Raw genomic sequence first — 20290 nt, 5'->3', positions numbered from 1 at the left:
GAATCTCGTGAAGGTGTAGAGGAAGTCTGGAGCATGAGTGGCTGCAACTTTCCAAGTGGGACTTAAAGGAGGGGGGCCGGCAGCAGTTTTAAAGTGCAGTGTTAAGTCCAATGGTGTAATAAACCATTTCCATTGCAGATTCACTGGCCATCATTTAAATTGGTCACTGCATATCTGTGCTTGAAGTGTATGTCGGAAAAAGAAGCAACCTCATAAATTTCTGCTTGTTGGGTCCCATTATATCAATTGGACCCTGACTGGCTATAATTCTGGCTTCAATAATCACTTTTCCATTAGCCCATGGCAAGTCAGCAACAGTCAGGAGAATAATAAGATCCTCCAAGGTAAGTTGGTGGTTTCAAGAGGAGCAGGAATCCTTCTTCAAGCCCTGGGAAGTTGCGACCATCCACACTCCAGACTCCCCTATCCTCCCACAAGACCCTCTCAAAAACATTTTCATATGACTTCCTGCTTGCAGGCAAAGTCTCAAAGTTGAGTTTGTGACTACATTTTGCACTCACCCCACTCCTTGCACACCCACCCCATTGTATACTTGCTTAGAGTTAAATTGGACCACAATGTCTTTTTATCCTATATCGTTTCTGCAATCCCAGTTTCTTCTTGACGGCTGTAATTCCTTATTGGGAGGTGCTCCAATGTGCAGTCGCTCAATTCCAGTATCTAGGCCAAATGATGCCATTATACATGTACGAGTTTATTACTTTAGCAATGTGCACATTATACTTGAGACCACACTAGTCTTTCCTTGACATCTAATTATATTTATATCAGCAGGGAAGCTGCTGTAGCAGTTAGAGGTTGGACGTTAGCTGATTTTCCCCTGAAGAAAAGCCACTAAGACAAACTGTGGTGCCTTTGTGCCACTTTGGCCAAAACAAATTCTGCCTCTAAGTCACTGAAACCAAAGATCAATTAGCTTATTGCACAACAGCGACTGAACCTGGAATTGACCTAGTTTGCCCACACAACAACAGTTACTGCAGGTCAAAAGTAATTAATATAAATTGAGTATGCTGAGATGCTGAAATGCCACAAGTACTATTTAATAGCAAGTATATTTAATTAAGAAGAAATAAAGTTTTCTGAACATCAGGTTTGAATACTGCTTTTTAGCAGACTAATGGGTTCATGAAGAATAAGACTGAACAAATGAAGAGAAGTTGCATCAAATCTTCTCCAGTTTGTCAACGGTGCAACCACACACATTGAGAAGTAAAAACAAAGTAAAACATGTATAAGTCAATTCAAGTATAACTCTGGGAAATCCTGAAGTCACATTCAAACAAGCTCAAGAGGGTTGATTTGCTGAACATGCATCACAACTTATTGCAGCTTATCCCCTAGAATAGCAATGGTCTGTTCTGTCAGAGATGTATCAAATTATCTTTTAAAGAACCGCAATGACTCCATCCACACCTCATACACCTGCTATTTGTTCCAGAGAGTAGTGACTGAAAATAAATACTTCTTGGCATCTAATCTAAACCTTTGTTGACTGATTCATAAACATGGCCTCTAGTCATATCTTCCGTATCTATTTTAAATAAGTATTCAAACTGGACTGTATCCAATCTCCTCATAATATCAAAAACTTCACGTATATCCCTTATGAACCCATATTGGTCCAAAGCAATTAATTCTTGAAGTCTATCTGCCTAACTCAGCTCGAAGGTTTGGTTTCATCATGCACCATCTCCAAAGCTTTGATATGAATCATCATTAAACTCTAAGTGCAGATAATTTATAAACTTGAATGTTGTTTCTGTAGTACTTTTTTGATTATACTCATTGGCCCTAGCAATATAAACCTGAACCATATTTTAGTTTCCTAAAACCACCTTACATCAGCAAATGCTCCCAAGTTTTTTTCTGGATTTACTGTGAATGAACACCTCAAGAGAATATGAACGTGCCTGGAGTTTTTGAATCTTAAGTGCATGATTCTGTATTTGTCCACATTAAAGGGAAGATTTTCTGCTTCAGTGTTTCTAGAACCTTCCTTTAAACAATATCTACCACAAATAGTTTTGTTTACCTAGCTTATCTAAATCAGACTTTTACCTACTTTGAATTACTAATGCACACACAGGGAAAAAAATGTCTTTCCCAGAATACATGATCTGTCTGTACCTGTATAGGAGAGCTGCAAGGACTTCTTAATCCCAAAATAACAAAAGTACCAAAGAAAAACATGAGATAATCATTCTAACGGGGGTTTACTTCATCCACAACGAGGACTTAAAAGGCCACAGCAACCACTTTGATACTATACCAGCTCCCCGCCAACATGCTGTGGTGCTACTCATCTATAAATAAAGTGAAGGGTACCAAAAATATATTCCCTCAGTGTAAATACAATGATTACAGTACATTACAAAAACCAGGTAAATACCACTCAACCCTCATGTCATACAACCAACTCAGCATGTTCCTCAATAGAAAGAAGGCCTACAATCCCCAAACAAAGGAATATCTCCGTATTGCAAAGCACTGAAACCCAAGTATTAGAATTTGACACAGGACCAGAAGCAGGGTAGGCAGATTCCCTTATTCACCACGCTCCCCCGGTACCACACATCAAAACCGATTGGATGCAAATGGTAATGCACATTAAACAAAGGCCTCCCTTGTTCCAGCATCGGAGCATGTGGTAGACGAATACCAAAGAAAAAATTGACAATTCTGATTTTCGCAGTGTAACAGGATAACAAGTGACAAATGCCTCATACAACCCTGCCAGGATAAAAGCCAATATCACAAAATCAGAAGCATAATCACAAGGCAACAAAGTTCAGGATTAATGATGAACTTCAGGATAATATAACCATCCACGGAACTTGAAAACATCAAAGCCATTTCAGGATCATCGAGCAACATCCAGGATCCATCCAGAGTTTCACCAATGCCTTTACATCTCCACCATGTCATCATCCTGAAGCCCGGTAAAAAGGAACCCAGGCCCTGGCTGGTGGTGAAGACGGACTGCCTCCAGCCCTTCTCGACAAACACTGAGTGCAAGACAACGTAAGACCAGTGGTCGGAGTTTTTGACCGACCCCAGGCCTTGAAGATCAGATACAATGTTCTCCATCAAACTCGAAACGCCTAGCACTCAAATCGAAATTGTGAAAGCATGGCAGCCAGTTCCCAAATTTGGCTGGGAATTCATCCTCGGCATCCCTCGGGAGACTGGATTCATGGATACTCCTTCTCTGGCCTCATCTCCCCGAAACAAGCAGGTTGTTTAACATATCATGCAGCAGGATTTTCAAGGACTGAAGGTGTGCTCCCATCGAGGAAACTGCCCTCTCGACTGATAGAAATCTCTTCTCTGCTTCATCCAAATCTCTTTAGTATATTTTGCAGTTCAGCAATATGAGCATCAATAATCTATAGCAGGGTGCCAAGACCAACAGTCACAACTTCATTCACAATGGCAGCCATCATGCCTACGGCACCACTGAAGTATAGGTCTGCTCACCAGTGACATTGCCACTGTGAACTAGACTCCACCCTGGCTGTCTCTGACCGCCTCAATCAACGAGGATTTTCATAACTTAACTCGGCTCCCCGTCACCAAAGTTTTGCCAGGATCTTCCAGGAATAGAGCACAGATTATACACATTAGGATTAAATAGTTATGGGTTGTGCATCAGGATAAAAAGGATTAAAAAATGAGTAGCGCTAGAGCATGCAAAAATGCAGCCACTGCTGCACTTACATTCTGTGATCAAATGACGTTAAAGGCAAAAGAAAGATGTTTTAAAAAATATTTTCAACATGTTCAAACACAAATTGTTATTGCAGTCGAAAGCATTGGCACCGGAATTCTACCGCCCCGCCCGCCACGGAATCGGAGCGGGCAAGGGGCGGACAACGGAAATGACCACTGACCTTGGCCAGGAATTTCCGGTTTCGCTCAAGAGAGGCCGTAAAATCCCGCACTTAGTGTTTTCAGGTATAAATATTATTATCAGCTTGTGTTACCGAGGCTCAGATTTCCACCCTTACTGAGACTCCGTGGGCCATCCAAATGGCAGGTGGGACCAGATGTGGAAGTCCCAGCTCCATTTTTGCTGCCAGTGGAAAGGAGGTGGGGTATGATTTAGACATGAGGGAAACCTAAACCCAGCCAGGCGTTCTGAACCCAATTCTGAGTTTGGACAGGTCCTATTTTCACTTTAGCAATGGCAATAATTCACGATGTGAGAGTTATGAATTTTTAGAGTAGATATAAATGCACCCGAAGCGTAGATACATTCTGTAGAATTGTCAAGCTGTGATGTTATTTAAATCCCTGGCCCTCTAAAAATTTAAAGACAAACAGCCTGCCTGTTTCAGAATGAGGTAGAAAAACTCCTTTGTTCCAGCAGTTACAATAATTGTACGCTGACATTAATTTAAGGGCTCTTTATGAATGTTTGGTTGCTTTTCACAGCCTGTAATTATCCCAGCAGGAGGCCCTAAGTTTGCATTAAGAGCTCAACGAGGGTATTAGAGGATGAACTGTCTTTGGTGTGGAGTTATGAATAGGAGTTTGTTTTTATATGGGAGTATGCTTTTGCTAAGATATACAAGTTTCAAATCAATTTACATGAATGGGAGTTTTTGTAAGGTTGTAATAGATAATCAGACATCTTATTTCATCTCAACATGGCTCTGAGGTCTGATCATGGTGGATAGTGGGTGGGTGTAAGGGCCACGAGTGAGAGGTGGATTGGCATGAATTGCCATTTAGTTGGCATGAGGGCTATAAAGGGCTATGGTGGATTGACATGTCTTGGCATAGAGGGAATGGGGGACCATTGGGGATGGGTGAGGAGAATGAGTTGGCATGCACGGGAAGTGGGTGGGAGGGGTGAGGGCAAGTGGACCTAAAACATAAGCAAAAAGTCAGAGAACCAAAGCAGGCCTTTTAAAACAGTCGCCTTGACATTTGGCAGTCTCTGTGGCTGGCACCAATCTGCATCTGTGTGTAATGAACCTGACTTCATCCCGCACCCTCCACCCCTTTGAGTGAAATTCTTTAATATGGGGGTGTTTCTCCCAAGGCGGGTGTGGTTAGCTGGGAAATTTCCTTATTCGCTCTATTTGTCCAGAAGCAAAAATCTGGGCTTGATGATATTACGAAATAACGGTGGCGATTCTCCCAAAAAAGTTCTAAGTGCTGAATTCACAGGAAACTGATGTAAATCACGATTGTTTTTTCAGTGTAACTTCACATTCAAATCTTCACACTCTGTGCAATGCAGAGGTCACAATCATGAATATCATTAAATTGAGGAGAATGACAGGTGATATTCTGGGAACCAAGCTCTCACAGTTCGTGTTCGAATATCGTATCATACCACAAATAACACCAGCTGAATTACTGATGGGTAGGAAGCCAAAATCTCACCTGGATCTGCTACATCCAGATGTCAAAGCGAGAATGGGAAGGAGACAGGAAAAGCAGAAGGAGGGACATAACTCCCATGCTCAGGAGAGACATTTCAACCCAAGTGATTGTGTCTATGTAAGGAATTTTGGCAGCAGCCAATATTGGCTGGAGTATTCTGAACCAAAGTAGTCCAGTATCTTTGGTAGTGAAACTGACCAATGGAAGAGTCGGTCACAGATACAAGGATCACCTTCGTCTACGCCATGACTCGGAGACAGCAAAAGTTCCAGATAACATGGTAGAAGTAAATGCTGCTGTGGATATTCGACAGGAAGTGTTTCCCGATGTACAAAGATTTCCAGTGGACTCTACTCAATGAGAGGATGAGGGACATTCGTGTATGGATACACAACCTACTCTTGCGCCCACAAGTCCAGCTTCACTGAAATAAGTCACACCAGTATCTACGGAGTCACATTGATACTGCTCAGATTACAATGTAGTTGCAAAGCTCCTGAAAGACTGAAGAATAATTGAAACATATGTTTCATTGTTTCTTTCCTTAAAGGGGATTGAAATTAGCGGGGCAGAAGTGTCACAGAGTATTATAATAAGCATCTTCCTATTTGAATGTACTGGGGGCTGGTTTAGCTCAGCTGGCTGGACAACTGGTTAGTGATGCAGAGTGACACCGACAGCGCAGGTTCAATTCATGTACTGGCTGAGATTATTCATGAGGGGCCACCTTCTCAACCTTTCTCCTTGCCTAAGGTATGGTGATCCTCAGGTTAAATCACCACCAGTCAGCTCACCCTCTCGAAGAACAGCTTATGGTCATTTGGTACTATGGCAACTTTACCTTTATTTAAATATATGCATTGATGTCTTTAGCAGGTATGAGCATATGCGAGTGACATCATCAGTAGCATGGGCTTTTGCAGGACTAGTTTTACCACAGGGGCCTGTGTAACAAGCTCTGTCCAGTTCTGAGTCCATGGCATATTGTGTATCAATATTTTTATAAGTAAGGAAGATTGAACATCACAATGCATTTGACTAACTTTTGTGGCCAATTTACCACACCACCCCATCAAAAAATGTAGTACAATTAAACCCAAAATAATTCAGTGTGTCACATGAAAGTTTATCAAATTCTGTGCTGAAATCTGAATATTTAACACAAAATAGTCTGGGTCTATTTGAATATCAGTAATAAAAATCTAGATCAAGAAGCCCTAAATTACTTGGATTTCATTCTTCCCAAAAACAGGAATATGACTCAATGAGGAAAAATAAAAAGGGTGAACACATTTTTCTATCTGCACCATCAATCTACTTTCAATAATCAGCAAAGTGATAGAAAATAGCATTGACGGTTCTATCAAATGGCGCTTACTCAGCAATAACCTGCTCACCAATGCTAAGTTTTGGTTCTGTCAGGGTCACTCAGCTTCTGATCTCATTGCAGCCTTGGTCCAAACATGAACAAAAGAACTGAATTCTAGAGGGGAGGTGAGAGTGACTGTCCTTGATACCAAGGCAGCATTTGACCAAGTATGGCATCAAGGAGCCCAAACTGGGAATCAGGGGGAAGATTCTCCACTGGTTGGAGTCATACTAAGCACAAAGGAAGTTGTTGGAGGCCAATCATCTCAGTCCCAGGATATCGCTGTAGGAGTTCCTCAGGATAGTGTCCTAGGCTCAACCATCTTCAGCTGCTTCAGGAATGACCGCCCCCTCCATCATAATGTCAGAAGTGGGAATGTTTGCTGATAATTGTACTATGTTCAGCACCATTTGCAACTCCTCAAATATTGAAGGAGTTTGTGTCAATATGCAACAAGATCTGGACAAAATTCAAGCTTTGTGGAACAAGTGGCTAGTAATAAAAGTGCCAGGCCATGGCCATCTCCAACAAGAGAGAATCAAACCAACTCCTCTTAAAATCAATGGCATTACCTTCGTTGAATCCCACATTATCAAATTCCTTGCATGGGATGGGGATGGTGAGGGGAGTTACCATTGACCAGCCATGTAAATAATGTGGCTACAACAGGAGGTCAGAGGTTGAATTCTGCAGTGAGTAACTCACCTCCTGACTCCCCAAAGCCTGCCCACCATCTACCAGACACAAGTCAGGTCGTGGAAGAATACTCTCCACTTACCTGGATGAATGCTGCTCCAACAACACTCAAGAAGTTTAGCACTGTCTGGGAAAAAGCACCCTGGTTAATTGGCACTCCATCAAGTACCTTAACATCCACTCCCTACACTACCAATGTACAGTGGTAGCCATATGAACCATCTACAAGATTCACTGCAACAAATTACCTCAGTTCCTACAACAGCGCATTCCACAACCTCCATGAACTAGAAGGACAGCAGATAAATGGGAACATGACCACCTGCTGTTTCTAGCCAAATACCATCCTGACATGGAACTACATTGGCATTTCTTCATCTTCACTAGGTTAAAATCCTGGATCTCCCTTCCCAACAGCATTGTGGGTGTTCTGCACCATATGGACTGCGGTGATTCAAGAAGGCAGCTCCCTATCACCTTTTCCAGGGCAATAAATGCTGGCCTACCCAATAATGCCCACATCTCGTGAATGAACGTTAAAAAAATGTTATTCATGTGGCACTTTTCAGAGGTTCAAATTCCTCAGGAGCTATGGCATTACTATAAGTGAAGTGGATCTCAAAAAGCATGCAGGCACTTACTTTTTACGATATTAATTTTATTTTTAACTCACCCTCTTTAGGCTACAAAAAGTAGCCACTGTCATTTAATTGGAGGTTTTATCTTCCACCTCATGCAAAACCTTATCTCTCACCTGTTGGTTACTGATATTTTGCTCGTGCTGCAGGTTCAGTATAGCCTGCTCCTGTTGACTCATTTTCTTATCATGTTCTTTACAAGCATCACGTGTGCACCGTAATTCAGTCTGCAGACTGTTTATCTCTGTCTTCAGATTAACTACTTCTGCCTTCTGGAGTGTGAGCTACAGAACAGAAAAAAATATGAATTATTGAATTTTTTATTTAATTAATCTATAAAGTTCTTTAAAAAGGAGAAAATGGTTGATTTCACTGGCTGGACTTTTTTGTTCCTAAATCGGGCATGTTGCCACCCATGCTAATGAAAAATTCAGCACGGTGATGTTGTGTCAGCAATGTAACGTCATCATACCAGTCTCCCTAATTATGGAAGCTGCTGAAATTGGCAGCCTACCCACTATTTTGAAATCACTAATTAACAAGCTATTAAGCTCGTTAACATTGCTTGCTGCATTTATCTGACACGGACAAGAAAATGTTTGGAAGTCACTTACGCCAGCTATAATGAGGTGGCACAAGGGCAGGAGAAAAGGCAAGGCCTGCCACTGCCACTGGTACATTCTTGAATGTACCAACAGATCCTTTCTTGAATCTCCACTTCAAAATCAAGACTCTCTCTGAGAACATGTGGCCTTTGCAATTCTAGCCATAACTGAATTCCCGTGTGTGGCAATACCCCTCTCCTGCAATAACATCCTGGTCTACAGTGGCATTTTACCTATAATTGGCCTCCTACCCACTGGGCGGCCACTAATTGACCATCCCATTTTAGATTGAACAAACTGTGACAGTGCGGTGGAAGCAGGTGAGCAGAGCATCCAATTTCCATTTTGCCTCCCTTACAGTGCTGAGAAACGTAAAATGCAAACCACTGTTTCCAAATATGTCATTCCTTTTGAAGCATAGTGCATTGAATGATGTTGAATGATGGCAGGTTGAAAAACTAATGGGTAACTTTTAAGAAAGGGATATTGGTTACTACTTTTTTCTCTGTCATAAACCCACTTGATTATAATTCTTGCAATAATCCCAACCTTTGGGAAAATGTTTCCTACTTAAGTTCATTATTAGCATTATAGACTGTGCATTTCAAGTGAAATAAATGTTTAGTCAACTGATATCATAATTGTGATAACTCTGACTCTTAAAATGCAGTGACCAAAATGTAAAACAAAGTTGTACATTTATTTCCAGTTCTTATTTCAACATAGCAACACAATTAATTTTCCCAATCACATAGACCAACACAGTGACAAACAAGCTAACTTTCAAAAAGTTTTAAGTCATGATTTTAACCTAATCTGTCCTCCAGGAATTGGTTTGGTTTGGAGTGGATGTCTTTTTTACATCCTGCCTAATGTTATACTCCATTGATCTGTGATCTGAAAGTATCCCACTCCTACCAGATTTGATATATAATGGTCTGAGCACTGATAATGGCAGAACGCCATTTCAAACATTTTGCCACTCTGAATAACTATCCGTTCCTTCCTTACCTCTTTAAAAGTTCAATAAGGTTAGTCAAACAAGGTCTTCCCTTTTGAAATCTATACTAACTATTCATTATATGTTTTTGTTCCTAGATATTCTCCTATTCTCTCCTTTAATGTTACAATTCCTGTAAGGACAAATAATTTTTAAGAAGGAAAATTTGAAGTTCTAGCCATTAGTTGAAAAGATGACATGACAAATTTCACATTTTAAGACTTTTACTGTAACAAACTAAAAGCACCATTGATTCATGCTATTTCACGAGGTAATTTATACTTTAGATTACAGAACATAACTTCCCTCATTTTCTTTTAACGTAACTAAAAATCCCACACCATTTTACCTTACACTGTACTTTAAACAGACATTCAATTCCAGAACCAGTCCAAAGTGATTCTGAGCTTCTGACAGTTTAATTTCATTCTTTTCCTTTCCAAGTCTGACAATGTTTAAGCCCAGAAGTGTCCCTCACTGTGAGGGTTTACCTGGAAATTCTCCCTCTAGCTTAAGTCGGTCTCGTTTTAAATCCTCGTGAACTTGGTCTATTCAATCCGTATGCGAGTTCCCACCTACATTTCTGCATGGTGAACCACCAACATTTTCCACTTCCATCTGCTCCCCGCTTCTCTCTCACACGGTTTCTGGCAGACTGATTTGTCTGTGAAATTTGAGGATATATTTCAGGAAAACCTTGAAATCCAATGGCTTTCTGAATACCTTCCTCTCTTAAACCCACCTGCATGGTAATGGGAATCACATGGGCCTGATGTGAAAGTAGACATGCTGATTTAAAAAAAAAATTCTGTCACGTGATGTGGGCATCGCTGATTAGGCCAGCATTGATTGCCCGTCCCTAATTGTCCTTGTGAAGGTGGTGGTGAACCATGCATTTCCTGCTCTTGTCCTTTCATGTGGTACAGGTTTGGAAGGTTCTGTTGATGAAGACTCAGTGAGTTGCTACAGTGCATCTCGTGGATGGTTTATACACTGCTATCATTGTGCTTCAATGGTGGAGGGAATGAATGTTTAAGGTGGTGGATGGGGTGCCAAACAAGTGGGATGCTCTATCCCAAATGTCAAGGTTATTGAGTAGCAAGCTATCCTTTAGGCTCCTAACCTCATTCTATTTTGAAAGTAAACAGACAGTTAAATATAGCCATTTACAAAACTTGACATTCTCAACACCTTCCTGAGACTTTAGAGATTAAGGGGCTGTTTCTCCCATCGCGACCCGCAAATTTTCTGGTGGGTTGGGTCGGGAGATGCGCGTGTCGGCCATTTCATGGGATACGCGCATGCGTCGGGAAAGCACGTGCGTCTCCAAGAACCAGAGAACAGGCGCAGTCTGAACCGCGCTGGGGAAACCGGTGGGAAGCGAGGTAAGTGATTTAAATCTGTTTTAAATGTATTTTTAATCCATTTTAAATGTCATTAAGTCATTAGCATCTCCCACCCCGCCAGGAGTATTTCACTCCGGCGGGGTTTAGAGTAGCTCCCCACGTTCGAGGAACGAATGGGAGACCCTGCCGGAGTGAAGGGGGTGCAATTGGGGCCCCCAGGGGGTCAAGCGGCAGGGAGGTGGTGCCTCCTGGGCATGGGCACCTTGGCAGTACTAGCCTGTGCCCCCTGGCACTGCCCAAGGGGTAAAATGTCCATGCCCAGGGGACACCTTGGCAGTGCCTAGTGGGCATCGGGCAGTGCCAAGGGGGCGGCACCTCTTGTAGGCAAGGTCTAGGAGGCAAACGGTGGGAGTGGGGGATCCCGCTGCCACTCTGCATGGGGATCGGTCTGGGCTGGAGGGAGGCCGGTGATTGGGGCGGGCTGGTGGGGGGGTGGTGCTGGGGGAGGTCTGCCTCCGGGGGGGGGGCATCTGCTTGGGGGGCGCCTGGAGATTGGGGCACTCCGGGACGGGGGAGGGGTGTTGGGGTTGGCCCGGGAATTGGCATGGGGGCCATGGGGGGTGGGCTGGAGGGGCAGCACTGCGGGGTCCTGGGCTGGCCAGCGATTGAGCTGACCAGCAAATGGGGAGGCTGACAGATCGGAGCCACTGCGCATGCGCAGAGTTCCGGAACTGTCAGACTCTGCCGCGAATAGCCCCCCCCCCCCCCCCCCCACCCCCCCGCCCCCAATCCACCCCACCCACCTGGGTTTTTAATTATATTCACGATTGGGACCTCTGCATTGCACAGAGTGGGGAGATTCGGGTCTGAAGTTGCACTGTAAAAACAGTCATGATCTCGACCAGTTTTCTCGCCAATTAAACACTTTTGGGAGAATCGCTCCCTAAGTTTATCCACTACTAACAAAGATGCTTCTGCCATTGTCTACAAGCATGAACACTTTACACCCTCTTTCCAGTGAAACAACCTGGGTCCCTATTGATCTTTAATAATTGAGCCATCCAGGTTTGATGTCAGCAAAATTCAGAACAGGTCACATGACCTCTTTCATTCCTCCATTTTACCCGAAAATAATATGCAGTTTCAAAACATAATTTTATTAAATCTGGCATTTGTAACAGTGAGGATTCCATGTTCTGTCCTCCTTCTTAAGTACAGGAATCATATTAGCGATGGAATTTTTTTCTAACTAAATGTTTAGTCAGTGTCGTAATTCTTCTGCTATCTCTTCCCTCGGCAATCCATCTAGACCGGGGGCTTTATCCCCTTTGAATTTGATTAATTGAATTTTTAAAATGCCCTCATCTCATTGCTCATCTCATCATTCAATGTTCTATCTCCTTGGTAAACATTGAAGAAAAATAATTATTTAATATCTTTGCCATCTATTACGGCCTGATTACCTGTGGTATTATCCAGCTTATCCCTTAATGGTTCTGTTCCCATTACAATCTTTTTTCATAGATGCGCCAGTGAAATATTTTACTAATTTGTCTTATTTATTCTCCTTGATAATTGACTTTCATAGTTCCTCTTTGGTTTCCTAGTTTTTATTTTACTTTTCTCTTAGTCTCTTATTCTCACTCAGTGTGCACTCTTCTGCTGTCTGTGTACTAAATGAATGCCTCTTCCCACACCCTCCATTGTTTCCTTTTGTCTTTATTCATCCATAGCGCCTGCGTAGTGTTTATCTTGTGACAGTGAAGGAACAGTGATATAGTTCCAAGTCAAGATGATGTGTGGTTTGAAAGGGAACTTGCAATGATGGTGTTCCCCTGCATTTGCTGCTCTTGTCCTTCCATCTGGTAGAGGTCACAGGTTTGGAAGGTGCTGTCAAAGGAGCCCCGTTGAGTTTCTGCAGTGCACCTTGTAGATGGTGTACACACTGGCAGTGTCCACCGGGACCAGGCAGTGCCAAGGAGTGGGGCATGAGGGGGTGATGCCAACTGGGGCGGGGATAGAAGGGGGGGACGGGATGATGGGGGGGGGGAAACACCGCTGCTGCTCAGCAACCGGTGACCGGCTGGCCCATGCGCAAAGTGAGGGGGGCGGCGGCGCGAAGGCCAGTGGTAGCTGTGGGAGGCAGTCACTCTCAGATCTCTGTGTTCTGTGAATACAGAGATTTGCACATATGCAATGGCCTCTCTGTTGCTATCTGTCAGCTTTCTGCCAAGCTAGGCCCCGCCCCCTCCCCTGCTGGCGAGAAACACATTTGGCTTCATTTTTTTTGACAGAGTGAGGTAGGAATCCATTTTTATCTTGCCCAAAACACAGAAACCCAACGGTGCAGAAGGAAGTCATTCGGCCCATCGAGTCTGCACCGACAACAATCCCACCCAGGCCCTATTTCCATAATCGCACATATTTACTTCACTAATCCCTCTAACCTATGCATCCTGGGACACTAGGGGTCAATTTAGCATGACCAATGCACCCAACCCGCACATCTTTGGACTGTGGGAGGAAACTGGAGCACCCAAGGGAAACCCACACAGACACAGGGAGAATGTGCAAACTCCGCACAGACAGTGACCCAAGCCAGGAATCGAACCCAGGTCCCTGAAGCTGTGAGGCAGCAGGGCTAACCACTGTGCCACTTTTAACAAGGTGCAATGAATCCTAAAAAAGAATGCAATCCGTATTTGCAATCAAATGGAGGACCTGCTGGAATTAACTGCAAATGCTCTGCGAAGGACAAAGGAACGGACAAAAGTAATGAGGTACTAGTTTTAAATGGGACCTTACCAAACATTGTAAACACTTTTCCCCCAATTTAGTTGAAGTGTGGAATGTTCCATCCCCTGTTAGAGTTATGCAAAAGGAGGTTCTGATTCCTGATTGGTACAGCTTGTCAATCAGAGCTAAACATAAAAATTGGTTTCAATCAAGTAAGGGTAAGTCAAATTGAGGTAATTCTGATTATGGGTACTTGCTCACTGTCAGGAACAAGTATCAGGAATAAGTCTTATGGTTCATACTTGTTGCTATCTGAAATCTAGACTGGGGAGAAGCTATCCCACTGCCCACGCTGAAACAAGAAGAAAGGTGAAGACACTGGAGGACTGTTTGCTCCTTTAGAACCATAACCATATATGAAAGAAGAGAGAAGATACAAAATTCACCGAAGAAAAGCTTAAGGAAATACTTAATACTAAATTATTTTAGGCTTTTGTTAAATCAAGTTAGTCGCTATAATGCATAATTCTACAATTTCTTGCAAACACATGTATGTTTTTAAAAATTAGCACAGCTTTATTAAGTTTAAACCAAGGCAAAATAGAGTGATGAAATCAAAAGCAGACATTTATTGAGCTAGATTGAAAATTGGCCTGAAATTCACCACATCTGTCACCTTGTATATTGAAGACTAAATTTGGAAATAATCAGGCACACTTTAATGAAAAATCCTTTCTCTAAATGCTCATAACACAATGAATAACTCTTCAAGTCTGATCCAAAAATAATTATAGCAAGCCACATACATGTACTTTCTAGAAACAGACCTCTGGGCAATAATGAGCTTCCCAAATGTAGTTCAGTTATGAATAAATAAATGAACGAATGAATAATTGAATAAACAAATAAATAAATAAAGTCACAAATGGACAATATACAAGCAAACAGCTTTTAAAGTCTGTCGCTTCGAGAAACTGTCATTCCACTAAGGAAGTGCATACATAAAAAAATTCAAGCAAATCTGTAGCGTGAGGACAATATTATGAATTTATTTTCACTGCTTAAAAAAGTGAAGGTTACTGTCTGAGGTCAAGAGTTGTATTGCGACTTTGGAAACATGGCTTCCACAGTCGTTTTTAAACCTTTCTTTTTGGAACAAATGTCTGAGCCAGGTGAAGGAGCAAAGTGGATTTGAGTTTGAATGGTTTGTGTTGACCAGGCTGTAGGAATGTAAATTATGGTCGCAGAGAACCAGATTAAATGTCAGGAGAAATTTATTTTCAACGAATTGTCAACTGAAGGAACAAACTGGCAGCCCACGGGTAGATGCAGATATGCCACAAAAGTTCAAGTGGGAGCGAGATGAGTTCATAAGAGGTTGACATCATTGCATACAAAAGGTAGGTGGGCTACTGGAGGAATCTGTCTCCTAGTTACTATTGTTTCCTGGAACTGTTCAATCACCTTCAGGGCTTGGAGGAGAATGTTTCAGAGTTTCTATTAGCCTATTATTTTTCTGTTTTGTTGCCTCTGCGATGAGTTTGTGAGGCTGGCTTGTAGGGGAAAGGAAGGGTTAGGTGGTGGAAAGTGTTGTGGGGAGGAGGAATAGGAATAAAGTATGTTTAAGCTGCACCATGACAGAAAGGGACAGGCTTGATACACCAACCAATCTTCCCATTATTAATTTCATATGTTCATGTTACAAGCATGTGAGGGGAGGGAGGTGTTTCCCTTTAACACCCATTGTGTGATCCGCCCTTTTAACCTTTGCCAAAATGTCTAAAAACATTTAGACATGTGGGAAAAGCCAGCAGCCCAGCTGGTGGGCTACCAGCCACTTTTCCTGCCCATCATGACACTTTGGCAAAAAATGGCAAAATTCCACTTATGGTATCTTGTTCTTGAAGCGGGGGTTTTTCATTGTTACATCCCCTGGTCTATAATATTATGGTATGACTGAATATTGGGCAGTCAAGAAAAATTGCTCATCATATGAGAAAACAGTGTTTTTCTAAACTGTTCTCAAATATTAAAAAAGGACTAGAAATGTGTCTGAATCATTGATGCTTCAAAAATGCCAGAGCAGGAACAATAGTAAAAGCCAAAAGAACTTGTTTTTACACCACTTACCTCCTCCCTTGCACCTCTCAAGCTTTCCTCTGCAGCCTTCAAGTCTGCTTTCAGTTTCAAAACAGCTTGACCCCTGCTGTTGACCTGATATATAAGCAAAAAAAATCAGTGATGTTCAATGAAATGATAAAGTTGGTTTCACTATAACATACCAGCTTGAGAACTCACAACACATTTTGGACAATTGAAAAAAAACCTTCGAGAGGTTTAATAACCAGCAACATTCTATTCTAGAACTCTGTAGTCACAGTATTAAAGTGATCAAGCTAAACCTTCTTGTATAACCTTGCAGTCATAAATCTAAAATGTGCTGCTTCTTGATAGGAAATCTGCCAGAGGATTTTATCAATCCATTTCCCTCGTATTCTTTTAGTAAATGCTTTACCTTGGTATCATTTTAAAAATGAGATGACATCTAATTTTAATAATAACTTAATAATTTTACCTTTAACTGTCTCACTGTGTCCTGTAATAAATTTATAAAACTTGTGCAGTGAAATATCAATGGAAACAAAAATCATATTTCCCTAGGTATGACTCAACAATAACAAACTGACATCATTGCAACTGTTTATTTGGTTGCAACAGCTACAAAATACTAAGCAAGCCTTTTTTACCTCTTCTGGAATCAAACTAAATATAAGCTTTAAAAATAGAAGATTCCACAGCCACTCCATTTTGAAGATTTGGCAAAACCTACTTATAACTTAATCCCTCATGAAATTCTAACATTTACTATTTATTTCAGATGACGAGTCATGATATATTTTTTGTATCCTATTAATTGTTACAAAAATAGTTATTTCTTGGGCCTCAGCTTTTACAGGATGTTCACATCTGTCTTTTAAACACATTATGAATGAGTACATTTGCATCAAATTTGCACTACTGTTAAGGTATTAAACTTAGTCCAGGAATAAATGTAAAAAAATAATTTTCAACTATCATCACTGAAACAGATTATCTGGTCATTTGTCTTATTGCTGTTTATGAGGCCTTGCTTTGTGCAAATTGGCTTTATGATGGTAACTCCAGTTCAAGATAAGTCATTGGCTATGAAATGCTTCAAGACATCCTGAAGATGTAAAAGATGCACAAAAAGCAAGTTTTTCATTCATTTTTGAATCTAGTTCTCCAATCGTGATAAAGCATCACAAAGTGCTCCACACAATGTCGTGAAATTGCCTTCACTCTCCACGTTTATCAGACATCAAACTGGTGCCTAAGGTTCCAGAACGTGCACCTGTGCCACTAGAAAAGACTTAAAAGCTTTATTAGAAATGAAAATTCCAAAACATCTGCTGTATTCTATACTCTCACAGCATCATCTTAGAAACTAGAAGGAGGAGTCGGCCATTTGGCCCCTCGAGCCTGCTCCACCATTCATTTTGATCATGGCTGATCATTGAATTCAATATCCTGGTTCCCCTTCCCCCCACATCCCTTAATCCCTTTGGCTCCGAGAATAGAAAAAAATACAATTTTCTCATCAATTCTTAATTAATTCCTAATTATGAACTTTTACTAAAAGAGTTGTTTCCCTAATCCCTACAGGAATTACATCATGGGAATCCCAACATGCAAGCAATTCCCAGTGGAAGTATGAATTAGCCTCAGAATTACTTCTTTTGGAAGGTCACTTCAGCCTTATTTTTCCAAGAATGTGGTAGTGTCAAAGAAAATAGCCTATTGCTATATAGATTGGCATACTGCCCAAAATATTTTATCCACAACCAGTCTATGACTTTGCACTATAAATTGAGTTTCTTGCCACCAGTACAGAGTGGGTTATCTCTGTGGGACCCATTCAGTTACTAAGTGAATCCATGTTATCAGATGCTGAATGTTGTACTTTTTTGGGCATGATGGTGGAGAGGTGAGAAACTTAATGTATTTAAATTGGGCTTCCCCAGTGCAATTGAATGCCTGTCTTAAAATTCAATGCTGCTACCCAGGTTTCCAAGGGACTGGTAAACTCAATGGCATGGGAGACAGGTGCTGTTGGCTGCATACGATGTGCCTTGCTCAGCAGCCCCTTTGTGGTTCAGGAGAAACAGGAATGCTCCCTCCCAGACGCTTAAAGAAGCCTTTGGCCTTCTTGGCCCAAATCCTGGCCTCTCTCTCCACCACTAATCTTGGTCTCTCTCTTTCTCCTGCTGATCATTCATTTTATTCATTCACGAGAGGTGGATGCCGCTGGCAATGCCAGCATTTATTGCTCAGCCCCAATTGCATGGGAAGGAAATGATAAGACACCTTCTAAACCACTCCAGTCTGTGTGGTAAAGATACATCCACAATACTGGAAGGGAGTCCTGGGCTTTTGAACCAGCAACAATGATGAACAAATGGTGACATAAATTTCCAAGGATAGTGTGTGACTTGGAGGGATAGTTACAAGTGGTGGTGCTCCTATGCGCCTGCTACCCTTGTTCTGCTCACCATTGGGGTTCATGGTTTTAAAGGTGCTTCTGAAGAAACATTGGCTCGTTGCTGCAATGCATCTTTTAGATGGTACACACTACAACCAAGGTGTGACTGATTACAGTGGTGTATGGCATTGTCAATCAAGCGGGTTGATTTCTCCAAGGTGTGGTCAAGCATCTTGAGTGTTATTAGACTGCACTCATCTAGACAAATGCAGAATATTTCATTACACATCTGGCTTGTATCTTTTAGATAGTGGAGAGGCTTTAGAAGTTGAGAGGTGAGTTACTCAATACCAAATATTCAACCTCTGGCTTGCTCTTGCACACGCTGTATTTACGTGGTGGTCCAGTTAAGTTTATGGTCATTGGTGATTCCCAAACTGTTGATGACGGAGGATTCAGCGATAGTAATGCCATTGCGTGTCAAGAGTGTCACCCCTGAAATGATGATGGCTTAGGACTGAGATGTTTGGCCCCAAAATCACAACCATTGTCAAAGAGAGCAAAGAACAAAGAAAACTACAGCAGAGGAACAGGTCATTTGGCCCTCCAAGCCCACACCGACCATGCTGCCTGACTGAACTAAAATCCCCTACTCTTTCGGGGACCATATCCCTCTATTCCCATCTTATTCATGAATTCGTCAAGACGCCCCTTAAAAGTCACTATCGTATCTGCTTCCATTGCCTCCCCTGGCAGCGAGTTCCAGGCACCCACCATCCTGTGCAAAACATTTGCCTCGTACATCTTTAAATCTTGCCCCTTGCACCTTAAACCTATGCCCCCTAGTAATTGACTCTTCCACCCTGGGAAAAAGCTTGACTATTCACTCTGTCTATGCCCCTCAGGTCACCCCTCAACCTCCGTCCTTTATGATGACACCTTCCAACATTTTGCTCATGATTGAGAGTAGACTATTGGGTCAGTAATTGGCCCCTTTTTTGTGCACAGGACATATCTGGGCAATTTTTCACAATGTTAAGTGGATGATACTACTGTGATTGTACAGGAAGAGTTTGGTTAGGAGTGAAGCTAGTTTGGGAGCAAGTCTTCAGATGCTGCTTTTGTTATCCTCTCCTATACTCCTCATTGAGCCAGTGTTGGATCTCTGACTTGATGGCAATCGTCGAAGCAGGGAGATGCCAGCTCACGAGATTACATATTGTGGTGGCATTTAATTGTGCTGGTACTAAAGACCCACAGTGTCTCAGGAATGCCCAGTCTTTGAGCTGTTAGGTTTGTTCTAAATCTATTCTATTTAGTATAGTGGTGGTGCCACTATGAGAGGTGTCCTTAGCATGGTGATGGGACTTACATTCATCAGCATCTATAGGCAGATTTGATCTCATGCCTCTGGATTCTTTGGGGGTGATTCTCCCATCCCGCTGCACAAATTCTTTAGCACAGCGGGCCGGGAGAATCGCATATTGGCCGATCTGCGAGATTCCTGTGAGTATTCGTGGCACCGACAATCAGCTGGGAGGCAGGGCTAGCATTTAAAAAATATATTACATGCAATTTAAGTGCTATTAGCAGGCCCGGGACTGAAGTGTCCGGGCCCGCTAGCAACTCACACCTCGCCAGGAGTATTTCACTCCAGCAGAGATTACACGAGCTCCCCACTAACAGGGAACTAGTGACCTGACCCCGCTGGAGTGAAGGGGGGCAATCAGGGCCCCCCAGGGGGTCGGGTAGTGGGGGGGGGGGTGGTGTCCCCTGGGCATGTGCACTCTGGCAGTGCCAGCCTGTCCTCCCTTGGTACTGCCCTAGGGGCAAAGTGCTCATGTCCAGGGGGGATCATCACTGCTGGGGGGGGGGGGTGGGGGGAGGCTGGAGATCGGAGTGGACTGGGATGGGACACAGGACAGGGGGGGGGGGGGGGGGGAGGAGAGATTCAGGGCTGGCCCGCGAATGTATGGGGGGG

The 20290-nt window shown here is 42.5% G+C and overlaps 1 protein-coding gene across 1 annotated transcript in view; it reads right to left on the bottom strand.

Moving 5' to 3' along the window:
• Window positions 1–20290, bottom strand: part of LOC144493045 (uncharacterized) — a 275407-nt gene that overhangs the window by 191819 nt on the left and 63298 nt on the right. Inside the window, exons 9-10 of the mRNA XM_078211881.1 lie at window positions 15939–16022; window positions 8238–8405 (exon numbers count right to left, since the gene is read on the bottom strand). Of these exons, the coding sequence (XP_078068007.1) occupies window positions 8238–8405; window positions 15939–16022 (252 nt within the window). The remainder of the gene's footprint in view (window positions 1–8237; window positions 8406–15938; window positions 16023–20290) is intronic.

The sequence above is a fragment of the Mustelus asterias genome, chromosome 4 (genome assembly GCF_964213995.1).
Source record: "Mustelus asterias chromosome 4, sMusAst1.hap1.1, whole genome shotgun sequence".
Classification (NCBI taxonomy): domain Eukaryota; kingdom Metazoa; phylum Chordata; class Chondrichthyes; order Carcharhiniformes; family Triakidae; genus Mustelus; species Mustelus asterias.
The sequence above is the reverse complement of the archived record's forward strand: the minus strand, read 5'-3'. Positions and strand labels throughout refer to the sequence as shown.